The 20,822-nt window shown below is 49.2% G+C and overlaps 1 protein-coding gene across 1 annotated transcript; it reads left to right on the forward strand.

Annotated features, from left to right (window-relative positions):
• Nucleotides 1-8,195: 8,195 nt before the first annotated feature.
• Golt1a (golgi transport 1A) lies at nt 8,196-19,194 on the forward strand. The gene is made up of 5 exons (XM_005348359.3): nt 8,196-8,297; nt 16,170-16,261; nt 17,039-17,217; nt 18,219-18,282; nt 18,874-19,194. Exons 1-5 carry the CDS (start codon nt 8,273-8,275, stop codon nt 18,910-18,912), a joined length of 399 nt encoding a protein of 132 aa, XP_005348416.1. The 5' UTR covers nt 8,196-8,272; the 3' UTR covers nt 18,913-19,194.
• The last annotated feature ends 1,628 nt before the right edge of the window (nt 19,195-20,822 follow it).

Below are 20,822 nucleotides of genomic sequence, written 5' to 3' on the forward strand. Positions count from 1 at the left end.
TCAGTCTAAAGCTGGGGTGGTGGTAGGCTAACCTCATCACTCTGGAGCTGGGGTGGGAGTGGGCTAACCTCATCAGTCTGGAGCTGGGAGTGGCGGCGGGCTAACCTCATCAGTCTGGAGCTGGGGTGGCGGCAGGCTAAGGTGGTGGCAGGCCTAACTCATCAGGTTGAGGTTTGGGTAACGGGAGCATCAGGTGCTCCACTGGCACTTTCCTTGGTTTGCCTCTGACACGGACAGGAGGATCATAGAAGAAAAAAATATCCTAACCTTTCTCAATTGCTGCACAGTGCTCTGACTGTTTTGGGGCATGAGTGAGTGTGTGTGTGTGTGTGTGTGTGTGTGTGTGTGTGTGTGTGTGTGTGTGTGTGTGTGTCAGTGGGCAGGGGAGCAGAGGGACCAGAAAAAACTCCTCAGTTCTCTAGGACTTAAAAGCCTTTTGGCATTTGCCGTATGTGAAGGACTCTACTAGACTTTCTCCATTGGAAATCCGGCATGAGGAATGGCTCTAGAAGCCAAATACAGCTGGGTGTGGTGCACACCTGTGATCCCAGCACTTGGAAGCAGAGGAGGAGGATTGAAAATTCCAGGTCATCCTGGGCTACAGAGTGGTGTGGAAAGTCCTTCTGTGTGGTTAATGAATAATGAAGTTACTTGGGCCCATGTCAGGGCAGAATAGAGCAAGGTGGGAATTCCAAGCAGAGATAAAGGAGAAAATTAGACAGAGTCAGGAAGATGCCAAATAGCTGCTGAAGGAGGCAGATGGTCCAGAACCTTTACCGGTAAGCCACAGACTCGTGGTGATACACAGATTAATAGAAATGGGGTAATGAGCTGGAGAGATGGCTCAGAGGTTAAGAGCATTGCCTGCTCTTCCAAAGGTCCTGAGTTCAATTCCCAGCAACCACATGGTGGCTCACAACCATCTGCAATGATATCTGGTGCCCTCTTCTGGCCTGCAGGCACACATGTAAACAGAATATTGTATATATAATAAATAAATAAATAAATATTAAAAAAAAGAAATGGGGTAATGTAAGATGTAAGTGTTAGTTAATAAGAAGCCTGAGCTAATAGGCTGAACAGTGTTGTAATTAATATGGTTTCTGTGTTATTAGTGTCCGGGCGGTCAGGAAATGAATGAGCAGTTTCCATTTACAACATAGAGAGACCCTGTCTCAAAAACAACAAACCAAACAAAAATCCATGGGGCTGGAGAGATGGCTCAGTGGTTATAAGCACTACTGTTCTTGCAGAGGACCCAGGTTCAGTTCCCAGCACCCACATGGAGCTCACAGATGTCTGTATCTCCAGTTCCAGAGAATCCAATGCCCTCTTCCTTCTAGCCTCCATGGGCATCAAGAATGCCTGCAGTGTTTGCACATACAAGTAAAAAATACACACTAAAATAAAAATAAATCATAAACAAACACAATTCAGGACAGGAGTTGATAACTCCAGAGTTAAAAGCTGTTCCTCCAGAGTTAGGTTCCCAGCACTCACATCAGGTGGCTCACATTGGCCTGAAATTCCACCTTCAGGGGATCCAGTGCTCTCGTCTAGCCTTTGCAGGCATCATCTGTGCATATGTGCGCGCGTGCACACACACACACTCACACACGCACACACACTTTAATAAAAATAAATATATATTTTTTAAATCCAGACTAAAAAAAAAAAAGGCTTCTGAGGAGGCGGGTGTGCCCGGGAGACCTAGTCACTCTCTGGACCCTGAGCCCCCATCTGCAACCCTCATTAGAATGGAGTCAGTGACAGGCACCTGCTGGGAACTATGCAGTCACGAGGTTCCACCTGTGTCATTGACTCCACCAGCAAGAGTGGCCCCTCTCATGGAATGAAGATGCCTTGTAGTTGCCAGGGGCAGCACCCCCCCCCGGGGCAGCCACCCCCCCCCCCGACGCCCTGGCTCAGATGAACCCTCCACCCAAGCCAGGCTGGGTGTGTAAAGGGACGCAATCAGGAAATGGAACAAAACCCTCCACAGCACGGCCTTGCAGAGTGCTGCTCTGGAACTGTGGTATGATTATTTATTTCTTAGGTGTGGGGGGTCATGAAGGCTCCAGACCCTGTTAGCCTATGCCCAACCCTCTGGTCCCTCTAGAGCAGTGCTTCTCAACCTTCCTAATGCTGCGACCCTTTAATGCAGTTTCTCATGTTGTGATGACCCTCAGCCATAAAATTATCTTCATTGCTACTTCATAGCTGTGATTTTGCTACTGTTATGACTTGTAATGTAAATATCTGTGTTTCCGATGGTCTTAGGCAACCCCTGTGAAAGAGTCAGTCGACTTCCAAAGGGGTCTCCACCCACCGGTTGAGAACCGCTGGTCTGGAGCCTCCAGGGTGGTGCAATGCTGAGGTGTTCTTGGCACAAAGACCTGGACAGGTGACTGGATTCTGCGGCCTTGGGTTTCTCATCTGACAACCGTGACTTTTCCCAAGAAGATCTTGGGGAGGGGGGGCGGGGGGAAGAAGTGGATGAAAAAAAAGCCCTTTGAAAACTTGAATTCATTTGCAATCATGACAGAGTGTAGTGGTGACACTGATAATGTCCCTGAGCTGCATGCAGGGCACGATGCCTGGACAGGTGAATGTTTAATTAGATTCCTCCTTCACTAGCCGATGGCCTTTGCTGGAAGACATGCTGGCTGGCCAGCCTCCAAGGTGCTCTCTCCTGCTCGGTCATAGGTCTGTAGCCCCAGAGAGTATGTCTCTTTCCCAAGGCAGCCACAGGCTGAGGATCAGGCTGACCTTAAATGGCCAGACGCCTTCCTAGGATTGCCCTTGTGATATGTCCTCCCTAGGAGAGTGGACACTCCACTCCAGTGTCCAGAAAGTCATGCCAGGGAAAGTCCACTTCAGAGTTCACTTGCGCCATGTTCTAAGTGGCCTGCGATGGGAGCCATGACAGATAGTATCCCTAGCTGACACCTGATACCTTTGGGGAGCTTTTTAAAGCCACATTTTTTAGGTATAACAGCTTGTTGATAGAAGACTAATAATAGCAAAAGTAGTTAACATAACTGCATTAGAATATTAATAGCAATAATCCATTAAGTGCTTACTCTGGGACAGGTACCCAGATCTAGGCATGTGAATAAAGCTTCTCAGTGACCCTCATGATTACCTAATGCTCATGAGACCCATCCCACCAGGTAACAGCTACTCAGTAATGCTCATGAGACCTGCCCCCATGTGATAGGTACTATTCTTGGCCAAGAAACTGAGGCACAGAAATTTTTAATAGAAAGTCTAAGGTCTCATAACATTAGAGCTCACGAATTTTAATGACTGCTATACTGTCCCCTAGTGGCCGTTTAGAAGATTTGCAAGAGAGCCTTGGGTTTTCTCAAGTGTGGTGGCAAAACTCAGGCTAGCTTTTAGTTGCTGCACTGCACGGGGCAGGCTTCCAAAACAAGACTCCAGTCCTCCGCAAACCGCATCAGATTGTCTGCCTGGACCAAAACGCACTTCTCATACAAGCTCACCCTAAGTCAGTTCGTCATACTACTCAAAAGTTCGTGTGCGGTTTTAAGCTTTTGAGAAGACTTTATGAACAGCTCGGGAAGATGAAGAAACTTAAGGGGAATATGACAGAGTCTCAGAATTATCAAACGACCCATTCTATGTACTGGCCACACTTGTATTATAACAGCTCGTGCAACCGAGAGTTCTTTCAAGGCTGTGTTGCCAAAGAGCAAAGAAGCTGGCTACAAGTATCTCCCAGAGGGGAGCCCAGCACAGGAATCACTAAGAGACCCCTTAAACGGAGGTCTCAGAACAAAAGCTTTGAGAAATTATTTCATGTGCTTGAGAGATGGCTCAGTGGGTCAAAATGCATATTGCATATTGTTCTTTCAGAGGACCTGAATTTGGTTCCCAGCACCCAAACAGACAGTTCACAACGTCAATTCCACAGGCACCTGCAGTAATGTGCACACACAGGCACACACAAGAGCATAAGTGGAATTAAAAGTAATCCTTTAAAAAAAAAAAGGCAAGCAGGATGTCAGATGTTTTTTAGTCCCAGCACTTGGGAGGTAGAGGCTAGCAGATCTTTGTGAGTTCCAAGTCAGCTTGGGCTACATATATCAAGTTACAGCACAGCCAGGGCTACAGAGTGAGACCCTGTCTTTAAAAAAAAAAAAAGTGCCGGGCGGTGGTGGCGCACGCCTGTAATCCCAACACTCGGGAGGCAGAGGCAGGCGGATCTCTGTGAGTTCGAGACCAGCCTGGTCTACAGAGCTAGTTCCAGGACAGGCTCCAAAGCCACAGAGAAATCCTGTCTCGAAAAACCCAAAAAAAAAAAAAAAAAGTACTAAAAAAAATCATTTCATTTTTTCCATTCTTTATATTTTCCCTTAAATTTTTGGTTTTATTTTTGTTTTTTTGGAGCTATGACTGTCCCAGAACCTATAGACTGGGCTGGCCTCAAACTCAGAGATCCCCTGCCTCTGCCTCTGGAGTGCTGGTATTATTAAAGGCATGTGCTACCACTGCCTGGCATTTCCCCTTCAGTTTTACGTTTTCTGTTGTGTGCAGAGGTCAGACAGCCTTGTGCAGTTGCTTCTCTCCCTCCAAGTTTACCTGGGTCCACAGCAGCTTTATCTGCGAGTCAGCTTTCCAGTCCCGAGTCTTTAAGCTTTTTAAGCTTTGTGTAGATGTTGGGTTTTCCATCTTTCTCTGACACTGTCCCGAGGATGCCCTGATAGTTGTTCTTCTCAGTCCAACCCTGTTGCCCATGGACCTTTGAAAATGTAGATTCGCTGAAACCATTTAAATCCCCCAGGAATGGCAGATGTGAGTCTGAGAGCCACCACAAGTGCGTTCTGTGTCGTGACAATGACGTCACACCACCCATGTCCCCTGCAGAGTCACATGATTCTTCATCTACTTCCTCTCTAACCCACCCCTCTTCTCCATCCCCCTTCAGCCAGGGTCATTTCCCTGTTTCCCTTGTTAGATGCAATTACCTGGGGCTTTTCTTTGTTTGCAGTCCTGGGGAATTGAATCTAGAGCCCCAGGCATGTTGGGCAAACATTCTACCAATGTGTAATTAACAGATCCAGCCATTTATAATTAATTTTTAAAATGTTATTATTTTATGTGCATGAGAATTTTGTATGTATGTATGTCTGTGCACCGTGCATGCAGTGCACAGAAGCCTGGAAAGAGTATTGGACGTCCTAAAACTGGAGTTACAGACAGTTGTGAACTGCCGTGTGCATGCTGGGAACTGAACCTAGGTCCTCCAGAAGAGCAGCCAATGTTCTTAAGTGCTGAGTCATCCATCGCTCCCAGATCCAGCCTTTTAAAAAAATTATAGAGGGACTGGAGAGATGGCTCAGTGGTTAAGAGGACTGACTGCTCATCCAGAGGTCCTGAGTTCAATTCCCAGCAACCACATGGTGGCTCACAGCCATCTGTAACGAGATCTGGTGCCCTCTTCTGACCTGCAGGCATACACTCAGGCAGACCACTTATAAATTAAATAAATCTAAAAAAAAATTATAGATTACAATTACATTATCCCCACCCCACCCCTTCCCTTTCTTCCCTCCAAACCCTCCCATAATCCCCTCCTTGCTCTTTTTCAAATTCATGATCTCTGTTTTCAAGAGTTGTTGTTTCACACACCCACCCACACACACCCCCCCCTACACACACACACCCATACATATACACATATACATATATTCCTAAACACGTAAGTACAACCTGCTCAGTCTATCTAACATTACTTGTATATTTCAGAGCCTACCATTTGGTATTGAGCAATCAGTTAGAGTGCTCCTCCCTGGGAGGACCATTCTCAGCACTTCTTAGTTGCCTATCATTCTTCGTATGGGATCAAGATCTTCTGGGCCTCCCTCTCCATCCATGTTAGCATGCCTATTGGTGTCCTCCTTGTTCAGCTTATTTTCGGACAGTGATGTTGGTGAGATTTTATGGGTGTAGCTTCTGACATTCCTAGGAGACAGGATCTCACAACCAACTCCCTGATCTTTGTTCTCTGAGCCTTAAGGTTTGGGGGTTGTTTTGTAGATGTATCCATTGGAACTAACACCACAGCTCTGCATTTGACTGGTTGTGGCTTGCTGTCATGGTCACCATCTGTTACAAAGAAAAAGTTTCCTGGTCTGGAAGTGAGGACTACACCTCCCAGGCTAGACCCTGGAGGATTCTTTTCAAGTATTTTATTTTGAGACCTCGTCTCAGTAAATTGTTAAGGCTGACCTTGAACTCTAATCCTGGGAGGCCTTGTGTGTGACTTGCCTCAGCCTACAGAGCAGTGGGGCAGACAGGGCTGCGTGGCTCCTAGTGTCAGAGTCCAGTCTACTGCTCACTCCTAGTATTCAAGGGGGATCAGGGAAGAACAAAGGATCTTACTAGGTAGTACAGGTTAGCCCTAACCTCACTGGATAGCCCAGGCTGAGCTCAAGTTTGAGCTCCCCCTGCCTCAGCCTCGTGAGGGATGAGATTACAAACGGGTGCTACCATGCTTTGCTTGTTTGCTTACGGACATGTGGGGTTTCCTTTCTGTATAAAATGACTCAAGGTTATTTGTTATTTGTTTTTGTATTTGAGACAAGGTCTCACTAAATAGCCTTTACTGGTCTGTCGCTCACTACGTAGACCAGGTTAGACTCCAATAAATGAGATCAGCCTGTCTCTGCCTCCTGAGTGGTGGAATTAAAGGCGGTACCACCACACCCAGCCTGACCCCTGCTTTATTTCTTTTACATTTAGACACTTATTGTGCACAATTCAATTACCTGTCTGTTTTGTGTGCGTCTTCTTTATTTTTTGAAATTTTATTTATTTATTTAGTGCGTGCCTGTCTGTCTATGTCACATGGAATTACAGGCGGTTGTGAGCAGCCTGTGGTGGGCACTAAGAACTGAACCCAGGTCCTCTGGAAGGGAAGGAAGTGTTCTTAATCACTGAGCTATTTCTCCAGCCCCATGTGCATCTCCTGGGAGGCCTCGTCTGAGCTTTTGTATCTTGAGAGGCACCATGTCTCATAATGAGTCTGTGTTCCTTTCTGGTGCGGCTTTGAGTTTTCAGATAGTATTTGGATGTCAATCATGTCATCTGGGAGCTTCATGTTGGGATCAGGGACACATTATAAAGAGGAACTGATTACGGTTCCCTCTAAAATGGGGGAAGGTCATCAGAAACCATCTGTTTCTTCTCTTGTTTTAAAATGTATTTGATGTGTATAAGCATTTGCCTGTATATATGCATGTGTATCGCATGCACGCCTGGTGCCTGCTGAGACCAAGATCGAGACTTGGGTCCCCGGAACAGGGACTACAGGCGACTGTAAGCCACTATGTAAAGCTGAGAGCCAAACTCGGTTCCCTTCAGGAGCAGCAAGAGTTCTTAACTGCTGACCTAGCCCTTGAGGCCCCCATCTACCTCTTCCTCAGGCTCACAGAGCAAGGAAGAATGTGCCCACGTACACCCAATGCTGAGTGAACCGCAGAGGCTCCCTTACTGTTCAGTCTTCTCCCAAGACCAGCTCGCCACCAGCTTGACCTCACCATCCCATCAGGACTCCGCTGGCAAAAGGAAGTTGGAGTCTTGCTGCCCAACTCCGTGTGGCGCCTACACCCTTGGTTTATATGAACCTGACTCTCCTTAGGTCTGCCACAGGTTTTAATCAGATGAGTCTGGGCCCATAGCATTTCTCATGTGTACTAGCACAAAGCCAAAAACAAAAACAAAAAAGAAACAATGATCAGCACATTTTTAAAGAGATGAGCCAGGCTGGATGTGGCGGCACATGACACATGACCTTAATCTCAGCACTGGAGAAGCAGAGGCAAGCAGATCTTCATGAATTCAGGGCCAGCCTGGTCTACATAGTGAGATCCAGACTAGCTTGTAGAGACCCTGTCTAAAAAAAAGCAAAAGGGTAAAGGGTGGGGCACCATCCCAACTCTTCCCATACTCTCTACCAAAACAGGTGAGAAAACGCAGGCGTGACCAGACCCTTGCCTTTCCATATCCAGACCAAGGTGTTCGGAGGAGGTGGGCCAGAAAGGGCCTTGTGAATGGTAGTTTCCAGATAGGCCTGTATCTTTAAGCAGCCATTTGTGTGTGGGGAACGTGGAATGACGGGAGTTAATGATTTACCAGAGATTCCTTCACTGTTGCCAAGGGTCAGCTTCCCAGGAACATGCCCAGGATCGGTCCTCCGGGCTCACTCCTAGCAAGCTGATTAGGAAGGCCCCCAGTGGACTGAAGCATGATCTCCATCACAGATTGGCAGAGTGAGTGGAGGGAAGGGGCAGGGCAGGGCGGGAGGGGAGGCTTGTTGGGCTATAGAGGGGGTCCCTGCTAGGGTGAGTGCACATGTGCTCTTCCCAACCCGACTCTTCCTCTGGGACCTAGAAATGTGACCTTTGGAACCAGCAGTTGGAAGCTGCTTTGTTGGCATCTTCAAAGCAGCAGGGTCAGGGTGAGTGTGACCTCTGCCTTGTAGAGGGTGGGGCCAGCCAGGAACTCAGGCCATTAGAGGCCAAGTTCACATGGCAGGCTGAGTCCCTATCACCCACGGTTCTGAAAATGAGGGTGCCTCTGCCCAATCAGACATCTCCCCAAATCCTCAAGGTCTCCTATGGCCCTAGTCTGTGGTCCTCACTCCACGCATCCCCACTTCTTTAGGGGAGCAGGGAGGCAGCAGCCCACTGCCTGGGAAGAGTGGCTCAGCCACAGGGAGGACAGAGATGTAAGTGTCGCTGGGTGAGTTGCTTGGCCTCTGAGCCGACTCGCTCTGCAGTGACCCTATGGTAACTGTCTAATGTACTCCAAGTACTGTGCCAACACAGAATAAACTACTAAGAGTAAGGCAAGCGGGACTCCAGTTTACCTGATAGCAAGCGAAGGCCAGCCATTAGCTCTTGAAGAAGTGACTGTGTAGTAGGTCAGATGGTAATAAGAACCCCCTTCCATCCTAAAGCAAAACAGAGTAAAGGAACCATGGAGTTTGAAGAGAGAGAGGGAGAGAGAGAGAGAGAGAGAGAGAGAGAGAGAGAGAGAGGGAGAGAGAGAGAGTGTGTGTGTGTTGGGGGATTCATTTCCACTGACCAGGGAAGGCTTTGCCGGAAAAGGCCCTAACTCAGAGGACTACAGGAAGTGAGAAGGTCGTCTGTGCAGCCATCTGTTCCAGGAAGAGGGAGCAGCCAGCACAAAGGTCCTGAGGCATAAAATCTGTGGTGAGTGAGGTCCAGCAAGAGGCTGGTGTGACTGAGACTTCACAGGCGGAAGGTTAAGAGCTTGGGTAAGGGAAGTCCCCGAAAGGCAGCCCAAGGTGGACCACCGTAGAGATGGAAGGTTTGTGGTGAGCTCTCTGCGAGAGGTGTGGCCTGCTCTGGTTGCTGGAATTCTCGAGACTAGACTGTAGAGGGTAGGAGAGCAGAGAAGAAGCCGTTCTGAGGTGAGAGAAGGCAGGAGGCAGGGTGTGGCAGTGCAGACATGGGAGGTGGTCCTGTGTGACTGGAGGGATTTGCTGGAAGATGGGATGTGAGACAGGAAGTGATGAAGAGTCGAGGATACCTCCCCAGTACCTGGGGAGCAGACTGGAAAGTGGATCCATAAGTGGGAAGCAGGAGCCAGATTTGAATAGGCTGGGTACGTTTGTCTCGGATATCTCAGATATCCAGGCAGGGAGGAGAGGGCCTGAACTTCAAGAGAGAGACTTGTCCAGACAAAGAAATCAACAACATGTATATAGTCGCTGCTTAAAGCCATAGGAGTCCCCAATCCCTGGGGCACAGCCTCTCAGCCTCCCCACTCCCTGAACCTTCGGATGCAGCTGATACTGTTGTGGGAACTGTCCTGGGCACTAAGGAATTTTTAGCCGTACTTCTGGCCACCCACCAGGTGACAGTAGCCAAACCTCCACTCCCTTGTTTTTTGTTTTTTGTTTTTTCGAGATAGGGTTTCTCTGTGTAGCTTTGGAGCCTGTCCTGGAACTAGCTCTTGTAGACCAGGCTGGTCTCGAACTCACAAAGATCCGCCTGTCTCTGTCTCCCAAGTGCTGGGATTAAAGGCATGCGCCACCACCTCCCAGCTCCTCCACTCCCTTGTAACAATCAAACTGTCTCCATATCACACCAAAGCTCACCCAAACCACTCCCCCAGCATTCCCACCTTGCAACCCAGTGAATCAAAAAGGGGAGAAAGGAGGATGAACCCGGAGTCCTGAGACAGGGGCATGCTGACGGGCTCATCAGCCTTCCAGTGTGACAGTATGCTGTATCCGGCTGTGACAAGTCCTAAGAATAATACTTAGTCCTGTGAGAGGGAGAAATGGCAGAACTAGATTGATGTCAGAGCACAGGCTAGGACAGGTTTCCCCGAGGAGCTGGCATTTAGAAGCGCGAGGAGAGTGTGCCACACAAAGAATCCTCATCTACAAAGGTCCTGGGGCAGAAAACTATGGGCATCATCGGAAGTCAAAGGCGATGGTGTAAGAGGAGTGTGTGGGTTTGAGAGAAGGTAGAAGGAGAAGCTTGACCCCTCCCCCCATAGGATCTGTAAGGCACGTATAGGAAAGGGTCCCCGCTTCATTCCAAGTGGGTGGAATGACCAGGGTGCTCTATGATCAGCTGGTATATTTTCAATCCTTGAGCAATGGGTGAAGGAGCACGGGGGATGGGAATGATAGCAAGCAGGAAACAGGAGACTAAGGGAGGCCATGCAGGGGGTGGGGGGTGGGGTGTCCAGGAGAGAGAAGAGGTGGCTAGGGGTGACATAACGAGGGAGAAGCATGGCAGTTTTTGGATGTTTCCGGAAGCAGCCGCCTGAGACTTAAAAGTGGATTAGACAGGGAGGGTGGCAGGCGCCTCAAGTGGCTTGGCAGCGGGTGGCAGTGGAGCCGCTTTTCACAGGAGGTGAGGATAAAGAAAGGGAGGCTGATCACAGCTTGGGACCAGAGGCATGCTGAGTGCCAGCGAGGAAAACAAGCCAGCAGCCAAGCCAGCAGCAGGATCTGCTGAGTGCTGGGCAGGAGAGATAAATGTAGACATTGTTGGCACACACACGGCATTTGAAAACACGGGCGACGCGTGGAAACAGAGTGAGGAGAGACCGGAGCTGGGCCCAAACCCTGAGGGATTAAATCATAAAAGAAAGAAAGTAGGTGCAGGCAAAGGGGGTGGGGAGCCCTGGAGTGGGGAGACAGCTAGACAGCTGGAAGAAAATCAGGACATATCCTGGAAGCCAGGAGAGGTGCTTTCCACCAAGGAGTGGCCTGCCTTTCGCTGCCAAGGACTGACACCTGCTTGGAGATTTGGTTACCTAAAGGTTATTAATGGCCAAAGCATGAACACTTTATGCAGAAGAGGTTAATGTCACCTTTCAAAGCCTCAGCTGTATCCAGGCCTGGGCGGGCAGTGTTCCTGTGAATCCTCAGGATTCAGTTCTGTGAAGTGGAGTTAACCACAGCCTCTTCACAGGTGGTTATGTCAAGTTAAGATATGGGCAGTGCCCACTGTGGCATGAGCATCAGCTGTTCATCACTATTTTCAACTCCCCTTCTTCCTCTCGAACATTGATGGACCGTGAAGGGGTACTCTGTGGGGCAGAGTGAGTAGCCAAGATGGGTGCTCCCGTGGGTAGAGGCAGGGTCCTCATACAGGAGGGTCCAGTGTGTCGCCTGAAGAGTAAAGAGTAAAGTGGTATCAGGCCAGAAGCAGGCTCGCCCCCAGGCTACTGTAGGTGTACCTGATATCATCTGGCAGATAGCTCTGCCAGTCCAGTGGACTCTTAGACACACCGTATGAAGGGACCAGCTACAAAACTATTGTTCTGAATCTTCCAAAGACCAAGGTCATGTTGAGTTCCGACTGTAGAAGTATTCCAGACAGGCATGCTAACGATGCCACGTGTTGACGAGCTGAAGTATCTTCCCATGAATGTTGTTGTGGGCACACATAGATAAAGTTTGGGTGGAGTTCGAGGGCTGGAGAATAGAAATATATGTGTTCATTTCCTGCTTTGACATCTGTATCTTGTCTATCTGAAGGGTAAGGGAAGGACTCTCCACAAGGTTCAGGAGTGGTATGAGGACAAAAGAGCCTTAGTAGAGGAGTTAGAAATTTTGGCACCTTTGTGATTGTAAAAGAGAGAAAGACCACCAGCTGCCTCCCTCTTGTAGCCTTGGCTGCTCCGAAGGCGGAGGCAGGAAGAGCACAGGAATCGAAGGATACGGAATTTGAGAAACAATGAATATTGTTTTACTTCTTCCACAAGCTTCAGCCAAAGAGACCTACCCACTTGCTCCAGGCAACAATGCCATGCAGCAAAAAAAGAGATTGAAACTGGCTTTGCCTGATGCATTCTGAAAACCGGTGCCCTGGCCACCTGGCTTTGGCCTGTCCCCAAGGGCTGCAGGCTGGGGGCTCCTTCTGGCAGCAGTTTGGGAACTGCAGGACCTAGGGACCCAAGGCTGGAGAGCTGGGACTCAGATGCAAGATAACACACAACATAGGGAGACTCCAAACTGGCCGGTCTGAAGCCAGGGAGGTCTCTGGAGCCCTGGAGGTGCCCTGGAGCCAGGCTGTCCTCAAGAGTTTGCCTTATTCCCTGCTTTCTGCTTTGTGACTTGTGCAGCAGGGGGCGCACTGCTACCTCTGTCTGAATTTCGGGACCTCACCTACCAGCAAGTCTGCCACCGCTTCCTCTGCCAGGCTGCTGTCCTGAAAGGAACTTCGGGTGCAAGCCCCCCTCCCCAGATTTGACTGAGCCGCTGAACTACAGGAGAAGCAAAGGACGGAAGATGTTTTGAAGCTGTGTATGAGAAACATCTCCTAACTTGTCTGTGAGCTTGTGTATGATGCTGACTGCCAGAAACAACTAAATGTGGCCTATAAAAAAGGCTGATCTCAGCAGAGAAAAGTTCTGGAATGGCATCAACCTGTGAAAAAAGGGCACAGGACAAACCAGAAAGTGAGCATGGCTCAAACCACTGTTAGAAAAGATGTCTAACACACACACACACACACACACACACACACACACACACAAAGAGCCGCACTCAGTGGAAGACACCTATAATCCCAGCACTGGGGAGGCTGAGGCAGGGGAACTCTCCTAAGTATTTGTAATATGTATATAAGAAGACAGAGAGATTGGTTGGTTGGTTTAGGTTTTTTGAGAGAGAATTTCACTCTATAGCTCAGACCGGTCTCAGACCTGAAGTAACTCTCCCGCCTTTGCCTCCTAAGGCTGGGATTGCAGCTCGCACCACATCGGACATTTTATTTGGTGTCAGCCCAAGATGATCTTGAACTCACCTCCTGAGTTTGGGGGTGCAGACACACACCCCTGAGCAGGGCATGAATTCTCACCTGACCATGTTTGTGGGTCACAGTCTTTCACACCTCAGGATGCTTGCCACAGGGAGTTTCCTCATATTGGTTCTCAGAATCTTGACAGGACCCTAGAATGGTCTTGGGTACCTCTGATGACATCAGCACACATCTGGAACACCCAGTGGGCGGGGCGGGGGGTTACAGCTATGGCTGGTTAGCCTAATCAATCCCTCCACTCCTGGCCTCCGCTTTCATGAGAATGGCTCCGTGTCTGAAAGCCTCTCCTGGCCTCCTGACTCAAGTTCCTGTTTCTCTATGAAGCAAGCAGCAGTGACTCAAGGTTAGGAATGTGTGGACTGGAGAGCCAGGCTCTGCTGTCCTCCTCAGAAAGACATACAAAGCAAACCTGAAAAACTTACGTTCTTTAAAAAACAAATAGACAAACAAACCCGAGTTCATTCTTAAGGGTGCACAGGACAGAAAAACAGGTGTTTTAACAGAACAAAACAAAGAGCAAAACCACACTCATATCATGTCTCCACGTAGGAGGAAGGGCGTCCTATGAGATTAGAGTCATAGGACAGTCATAGACCAGTGTAAGGAGATAACAGATTTCTGTTGTTATTGCTGCTGTTTTCAGGCAGAGTCTCTCTGTGTAGCCCTGGCTGTCCTTGAACTCACTCTGTAGGCCACCCTATAATTCACAGAGATGTGCCTGCCTCTGCCTCCTAAGAGCTGGGATTAAAGGCACGCGTCACCACACCCAGCTGATAATGTATTTTTATAACGTGATATATATGATTTTGTAACAAACAGGCAGGTCTAGGCTACAGACCATGACTGTGTCTGGGAGACGGGTTGGACGTAGCCCTAGTATAGCACGCTTGTCTAGCACATGGAGTACAACCCTGTATTCAACTCTCACTACTGCAACAAATCCCAAACATCTTTATCATTCCCACTAAAGAAATGTGGTGTAGTCTTCCACCATGCCCAGTCTGCATGGTTGAAGTAGGTGGATACCTTATCACCTAGGGGCCAAGCATCGTACAGTGTGGAGGGTGGGTACCTTGTCTGCTAGGGGAGAAACATCTTATAGTTTGGAGAGTGGGTACCTTATCTCCTAGGGGAGAAACATCGTACAATGTGAAATAAGAGCACAACCATTCTAAAGCCCCAAGGGTGAAGTTTAATTCAGGCCAGTACCATTGGGCGTGGAAGGAGAAAATATGTTCAGACGCATCATGAGGACTTGTCACAAACCTGAGATCCCACATCAAAAAACAAAGCAAAAACCCACAATGTGGTACCACACTGTCAGCATGGCTGCTACCAGAAGCATTAAAGTTGGGGTTGGAGGCATGGCTCAGCAGTCCAGAGTGCTCACTGCTCCTCCAGAAAACCCATGTCCCAGCCCCTAGGCCAGGAGGCTCAAAACCTGGTCTCTGCAGGCGCCCACACACACGACATGCAAACATACAACACACAGACACACATACATACACATAAATAAGAATAAAACTAGGAATAAGTTTTTTAAAGCGAGAATGTGGGATGCCTTGTACCCTGGGGACAGGAAAGTGAAAGGAAGGAGTCACTCTGGGAAACAGCACTGAAGCTTCTCAAACACCAGAGAGAAAAGTTAACATGTGACCCAGAAATCCCACTTCTGGGTAGAAACCAAAAAATTTGAAAGATTTTTTTTCTAAAAATTGTTTGTTGATAAAGGTGCTCTGTAGCACACAGTGATCTCAAACAGACAAGGACAACATGGACTCACGATCCTCCTGCCTCCACCTCCCAAGTGCTGGGATGTTACAGACCTGTATTAACATACTCAGCTTTGAAAACAGAATTTCAAATGTGTGTGTGTGTGTACTTCAAACAGAAGTAACTTTTTATGTTTAATTTTTTTACTTTTATTTTATGTTCCTTGGTATTCTGCCTGTCTGCATGTCTCTGTGAGGGTGTTGGGTACCCTCACTGGAGTTGCAGACAGTTGTGAGCTGCCATATAGGTGCTGGGAACTGAACCAGGCCCACTGGAAGAGCAGCCATTTCTCTTAACCACTGAGCCAATTCTCCAGTCCAATGGTTAATGTAGTTTAAAAAGAAAAAAATAGCATAATGAATGGTCATTTGATGCCTACCACAGTGGCAGAGAGTCAAATCCACACTTCCATATGAGATGAGAAGGACCAAAGAACCCACGTGTCCTGTCTGTTATTTCTGGAGGGAGTGTTCAGAAGCACACATCACACGCCCAGAGTATAGCCCTTGACCAAACAAGGTGTCCAGACTGTCCCACACTTCTGCCTCCTGCTCATTGGTTTTGTTAACCCCTGTGGTCTTTGGTGATGCCCACAGGACATTGCTAATGGGTGGAGACACTGTGGCAGTCAACCCTGTGAGCTAATACTGATTTGAAATTAGAGGAGACTGGGGGTGGGCAGGTCACTGCTACAGGAGGGTGCAGGCCAGTGCTGCAGGATGGGTGAGCGTATTCCTAACTGATGGCTTCTATTTCACTATGGCAGGTCAGCACTGAGGGCCGAGGAGGGAGGAGAAGGCACAGAGGGTTCCAGGAGCCATCAGGGTCTTGAGCCTCCAGTCTTCTCTCTCCTGACTGGGTATGGTCCCTGAGCTCTACCTATAGCAAAGAATAGGCAGGTGATTGTGTTCAGCAGAGGCTCAATCCTGAAGACAGTGTGCTATGTGGTCAGGAAGAAGCAGCATTGACAAAAATCTTCCCAGGAGCCCAGCAGCTCCTGCTCAGCTTCCTGCCCCTGGCCAGCCTTTCCCTGAGAGCTCTCCTTGCTCCCTGCAGAGATTGGTGTGGGCGTCACCGGCTTCGGTGTCTTCTTCATCCTTTTCGGGATGCTCCTGTACTTTGACTCTGTACTCCTGGCTTTCGGAAACGTGAGTCCCGCACACCTTTGCTGGGTGGCCAGGAGAGTCGGTCCCAAGTTCGTTCAGGTCATAGCTATTTAGGGTGGATGAGGACTTGGGGGGTAAGGAGAGCGAAAGTAGGGTCTGTGGGCATGGAGAACCTGAGGCGGTTACACCAAGCTCTCCCATGATGAATTAGATCCCCTGACCACCACTGAATCCCTGAATCTAAGGACACCTCCAGGGCAGCAGGAGCAGTGGGGAAAAGCCAGAGTAAGATAAAAACTTCGTTATGAAACAGGGGCTGAGAGAAAGGAGCAGACAAAACATAGCTGGGAAGGAAATGGAGACTAAAGTTCTCATGAGTGGTTGGAACACTGAAAGAAAAGGCATGGCGGAGGTGTGGGTGGGCAGGGAACATTCTAGAAAAAAAAAAGCTGTATTCTATGGGAGCCTGGGCCCCCATGAACGAAACACTGGAAACCATGCTGAAGGTTCTGGCAGAACCACAGAGTGGGGACCCTTCAGAGACTTTGGGTACCAACTTCTCCTCTGTTAAAGGGGGAAGATTCCATTCCACAACAGCCTCTATATGAGGGAGAGCTTGGAGCTGAGGAACTGGGTGGAAATAAAAGGCCTTCAAGTCCATCCCTCTGCCTCAGGGCATTTCTATGCCCTGCTAACCAGAGCCCTTTCCAGTTCTGGGATTCTGCCCCGCTGCTGGGACACACACACGCGCACACACACACACACACACACACACACACACACACACACCACCTCTCTGTCCTCACTTCTTCCCTGCAGCTGCTGTTCCTGACTGGCCTCTCCCTCATCATCGGCCTGAGGAGGACATTTTCCTTCTTCTTCCAACGACACAAGCTCAAGGGGACCACCTTCTTCCTGGGGGGTGTAGCCATCGTGTTGCTGCGCTGGCCCCTGCTGGGCATGCTCCTGGAGGCCTATGGATTTGTTAACCTCTTCAAGTGAGTACCAGCCCCCTCTGCCTTAGTATATTGTGGTTTAGGGAGAAGTGGCCAGGTCAATTCTGTAGGCCCCTATTTCTACATGGTTTGACAGCCAAGTTCTCTGGCCATCGTTGGAAGCCAAAGCAATCACATACCCTCTAGACAGGCTGTGGCTACCTAACAAAAGCTCAGGATGTCCTGCTCCTTCTCTTTTGTAATTATATAGATCGCCTGAGAAGAAGTGTGAATGCCAAACTGCTCCCGTGACTGTAGTCCTGATATTCCTGGAAAGACCATGTTAATGAACTTCTACCTTAGTTTACCTTGGGGGATAAAAGTTGTTTGGATAATAAATGCGGGTGATTGATCTTCATGAATGAATGAACCCTGAGACTCTCTTCCAATATGGCTGTGTGAACTGTGTCTCAATTATTCCCGCGCCTCCAAGGCCAATCCAGAGAGGGAAAAGTAGTTTATGTTGGGGCTTTGGACCCCGACAAAATTCCAATCTCTAATCTCCTCACTCACCCAGGACCTTGGGGGTTCACTTCCCAACCTGACTGCCTCCAAGCCCTAGAAAAGGCAAAAGTAGCTTCAGCAAGGGGATGCTGAGGCACAAGGCTGTGTCTCCACAGACACAAACTCCAGCCTCCATCCATGCCAGGGGCTCAGTGACTCGGTGCATTTGCCCCCTATCCATCTAGCAAAGAGAGGGCATCGGGCCAGGATAATCATCAGGAGAGGAAGTCACAAAGATGTGTGCCCTTTCAGCTTGGCTGATGTGAGGCCTATGACGTAGGTACCAGTACTACTTAAGACACCCGAGCTCAGCCCGCGATTCTCAGTCACTTACTCTGCTGCTGCTTTCAACAGAGCCCGGGACAGGTCTGTCCCCAGGGCCCAGTGGCTGCTCTCCCAGGAGCTAAAGTCTGAGCCTTTGAGTAAGAGATGTCAGTCTTGCTATGCTCCTCCTCCCCTCCTGGGCCACCACTGACCCCCGTCCTCTCTTCTGTTCCTAGGAGCTTTTTCCCTGTGGCCTTTGGGTTCCTGGGCAGTGCTTCCAACATCTCCTTCCTGAGCACTGTGAGTAGAGGGAACCTGGGCCCGGCAGTGGTGTCTGGGGTGGGAGAGCACTTGGAACTGCTTAAAGTGCTATCCTAAGTGCCACAGACCCCCCCCCCCGTACTCTCTGAGACCCACGCACCCCAGTTTCACTCTCCTCCCCTCCCTGCTCCTTCTCCACTTGATAAAATCAAAAGTGGGGCCCTGGAGGTTGGAGTGGCTAAGGTGTAGGTGGAGAGGAGGCGGCCATTAACAGCTCCCCAGCCAAAGAAATGAAACTTAGGTGACCCAGACAAGATGTGTTTTCTGGGACACTTGATTAAGCCTGGGCCACAGGGATGTATGACAGCTGGTAACATCAAGTCGGGCATGGAACAGAGCCTGCTCTGGGCCCACACCCGCCTCTGAAGTACCTGATAGCTCCACACTGAGGCATCCAGGAAGGGGGCCAGAACCCACATGTTGGAGCGCCTGCCAGCTGGGCACACCCCTCCACCACTCTCCATGCCTAGTGCATCATAGCCCCTCATCTCAAGGTCGGCTGGGTAATAGCCTGGATATTGAGTCTGCTTCCCACTCTTTGTCTGGGATAATGATTCTTGGCTCCCACAGCTGTCGCAGAAGCTTCAAGGCTCCAGCTCAATGGTCTGAACCGGCGAGGTGCACTTCTCGAGCTTGGATTGTTGGCGGAGGGGCTGGAAGGAGGACGGGGGTTATCTTCGTGAATCCCCTCCCCAGCACTGACTTACTTCTTATCACACGTGGGCATCTCCAAGTCCGGAAGAAAGATGGAGCTGAGTGACTGACCTTAAACCCCCAAGTTCTCCCAAGAGGCTTCCAGGAGTCGAGATCCTGTCCCTGACAGCCAGCTGAGGCTGGAAGCAACATCCCTAACCTAAGTTTCTGCAGGGAGTGAAGATTAAATCCTCAAGCTGTGAACGTGTCTGAGATTCGGGGTTGACTTCTCCAGTTCAGAATATCCACCCCAGGCCTAGGACGGGTTGCAGCACCTCCTCTAACCCCGAGCGAGTCCACAAGGTGTAATTGCATTCTCTAAGAGTCGGACCCTGTCCCTGGTGTGATTTTCATGCTGGTATTTAACATTTGAAGGGTCTGCTATAGTGTTGAGCCTCAGTTAATGTTAGGCGAGCAATGGGAACTAAGACCACGCAGCATCAGGAAGAGCATCTCAGCCATGAGGTGACCATTCCACATAGGACATAGCAGGTAGAGGTGGCACCAAAACCACCTTCTGTTTGGGGGTGGATGGCACCATTGCCTTCAGAGAACCAAGCCCCACAGAGGAGCTGGTTCTTGTTCTGGCGAGTTCCTTGTCTCACGGTAAGGAGTTTTTCTTTGTTTTGTTTTTCTGAGGCAAGGTTGTAGATTGGCCTGGAACTCACGACCATCCTGCTTCAAGTGTCTGAGTGCTGGGATTATACATATGACACACTATACTTCTTAAAAGGAGTTCATGTACACTGAAGAAAGGTGCAGACCAGGTTTTGGAGGCACAGACTCTAATCCTAGTATCTGGGAAGCAGAATCGAAGGGATCTCTGTGAGTTCAAGGACAGCCAAGGCTACAGTGAGACCCTGGTCTAAAATAAAATTAAAAAAAAAAAAAACAAAAAACAAGAACAGAATCCGTAAGGGAAAAAAGCGGGAAGGCAGGGGCAGAGTCATGGTGAGCACCCACTGAGCCCCTTTCTTTATTTGCCTAGTAGTAGAGTAGGTGCGAGGAAATACCGACGGTGAGGCTGGCCACGTCCACTAGGCACCAAGTGCTGCCCACTCTCCACACTTACTTTCTCAAGGCCAGCTTGGCCACATCAAGTATAAAATAGATGTTCCCTCTCCCTTCCTTCCTTTTGTAGTATTATTATAATGATTTGGGGGCGAGACAAGATCTCACTATGTAGAATAGGCTGTTTGCAAACTCATAGGTTCACCTGCCTTTGTCTCCCCAAGTTCTGGGATGTGCCACATGGCTGCCGCTTTTTGAGACAATATCTCACTCTGTCACCCAGCCTGGCCTGGCTTCAAACTTATCATCCTTCTGTCTCGACCATCAGGAGGTACAATTCCATGTATGGGCTGCTATGACCAGCTCTAGCCTCCTTCCTTCCTAACAGCCAACTGCTTATATAACTGTCCAGCACGTCTGACCATGTCATATCACATGCGTGTCAAATCCTGCGTCATGCAGGAGCTCGGTCATCAAGGGGAAAGGAGGGGAGGAGACCCCCCCGTCCAGCCCCACCCCCACTCTCAATTCACAGCTCAGAAACTGCCCCGATGGAGGCCAATCTGACCTCGTTTCTCTCTGAGAGGACAGCATGTGGGCATGGAGGAGCCTCTGGGTCAGGCTGTGCCCTTCCCCTCCTCCTCCAGCCTCTCTCTCCTATTCACTTGTGTGGGGGGGTGGCTGCTGCCTCTCTTGTCTCCACCCAGTCTGTCTGTCTGTCCTTCTATCTTTCAATTTTTATGATTCTATCATTATTATTTGTAGTATTTTTAATTAATTTATTTTATTATTATTATTAAAATTTTTCACCTCCC

The sequence above is a fragment of the Microtus ochrogaster genome, chromosome 6 (assembly GCF_000317375.1).
Source record: "Microtus ochrogaster isolate Prairie Vole_2 chromosome 6, MicOch1.0, whole genome shotgun sequence".
Classification (NCBI taxonomy): domain Eukaryota; kingdom Metazoa; phylum Chordata; class Mammalia; order Rodentia; family Cricetidae; genus Microtus; species Microtus ochrogaster.

Coding starts and splice junctions, on each gene's coding strand:
- Golt1a (XM_005348359.3), top strand. CDS start 8,273: ATGATCTCCATCACAGATTGGCAGA. Junction 8,298..16,169: donor CTCCATCACAGATTGGCAGA/GTGAGTGGAGGG, acceptor TGCTCCCTGCAG/AGATTGGTGTGGGCGTCACC. Junction 18,283..18,873: donor ACATCTCCTTCCTGAGCACT/GTGAGTAGAGGG, acceptor TGGCTCCCACAG/CTGTCGCAGAAGCTTCAAGG.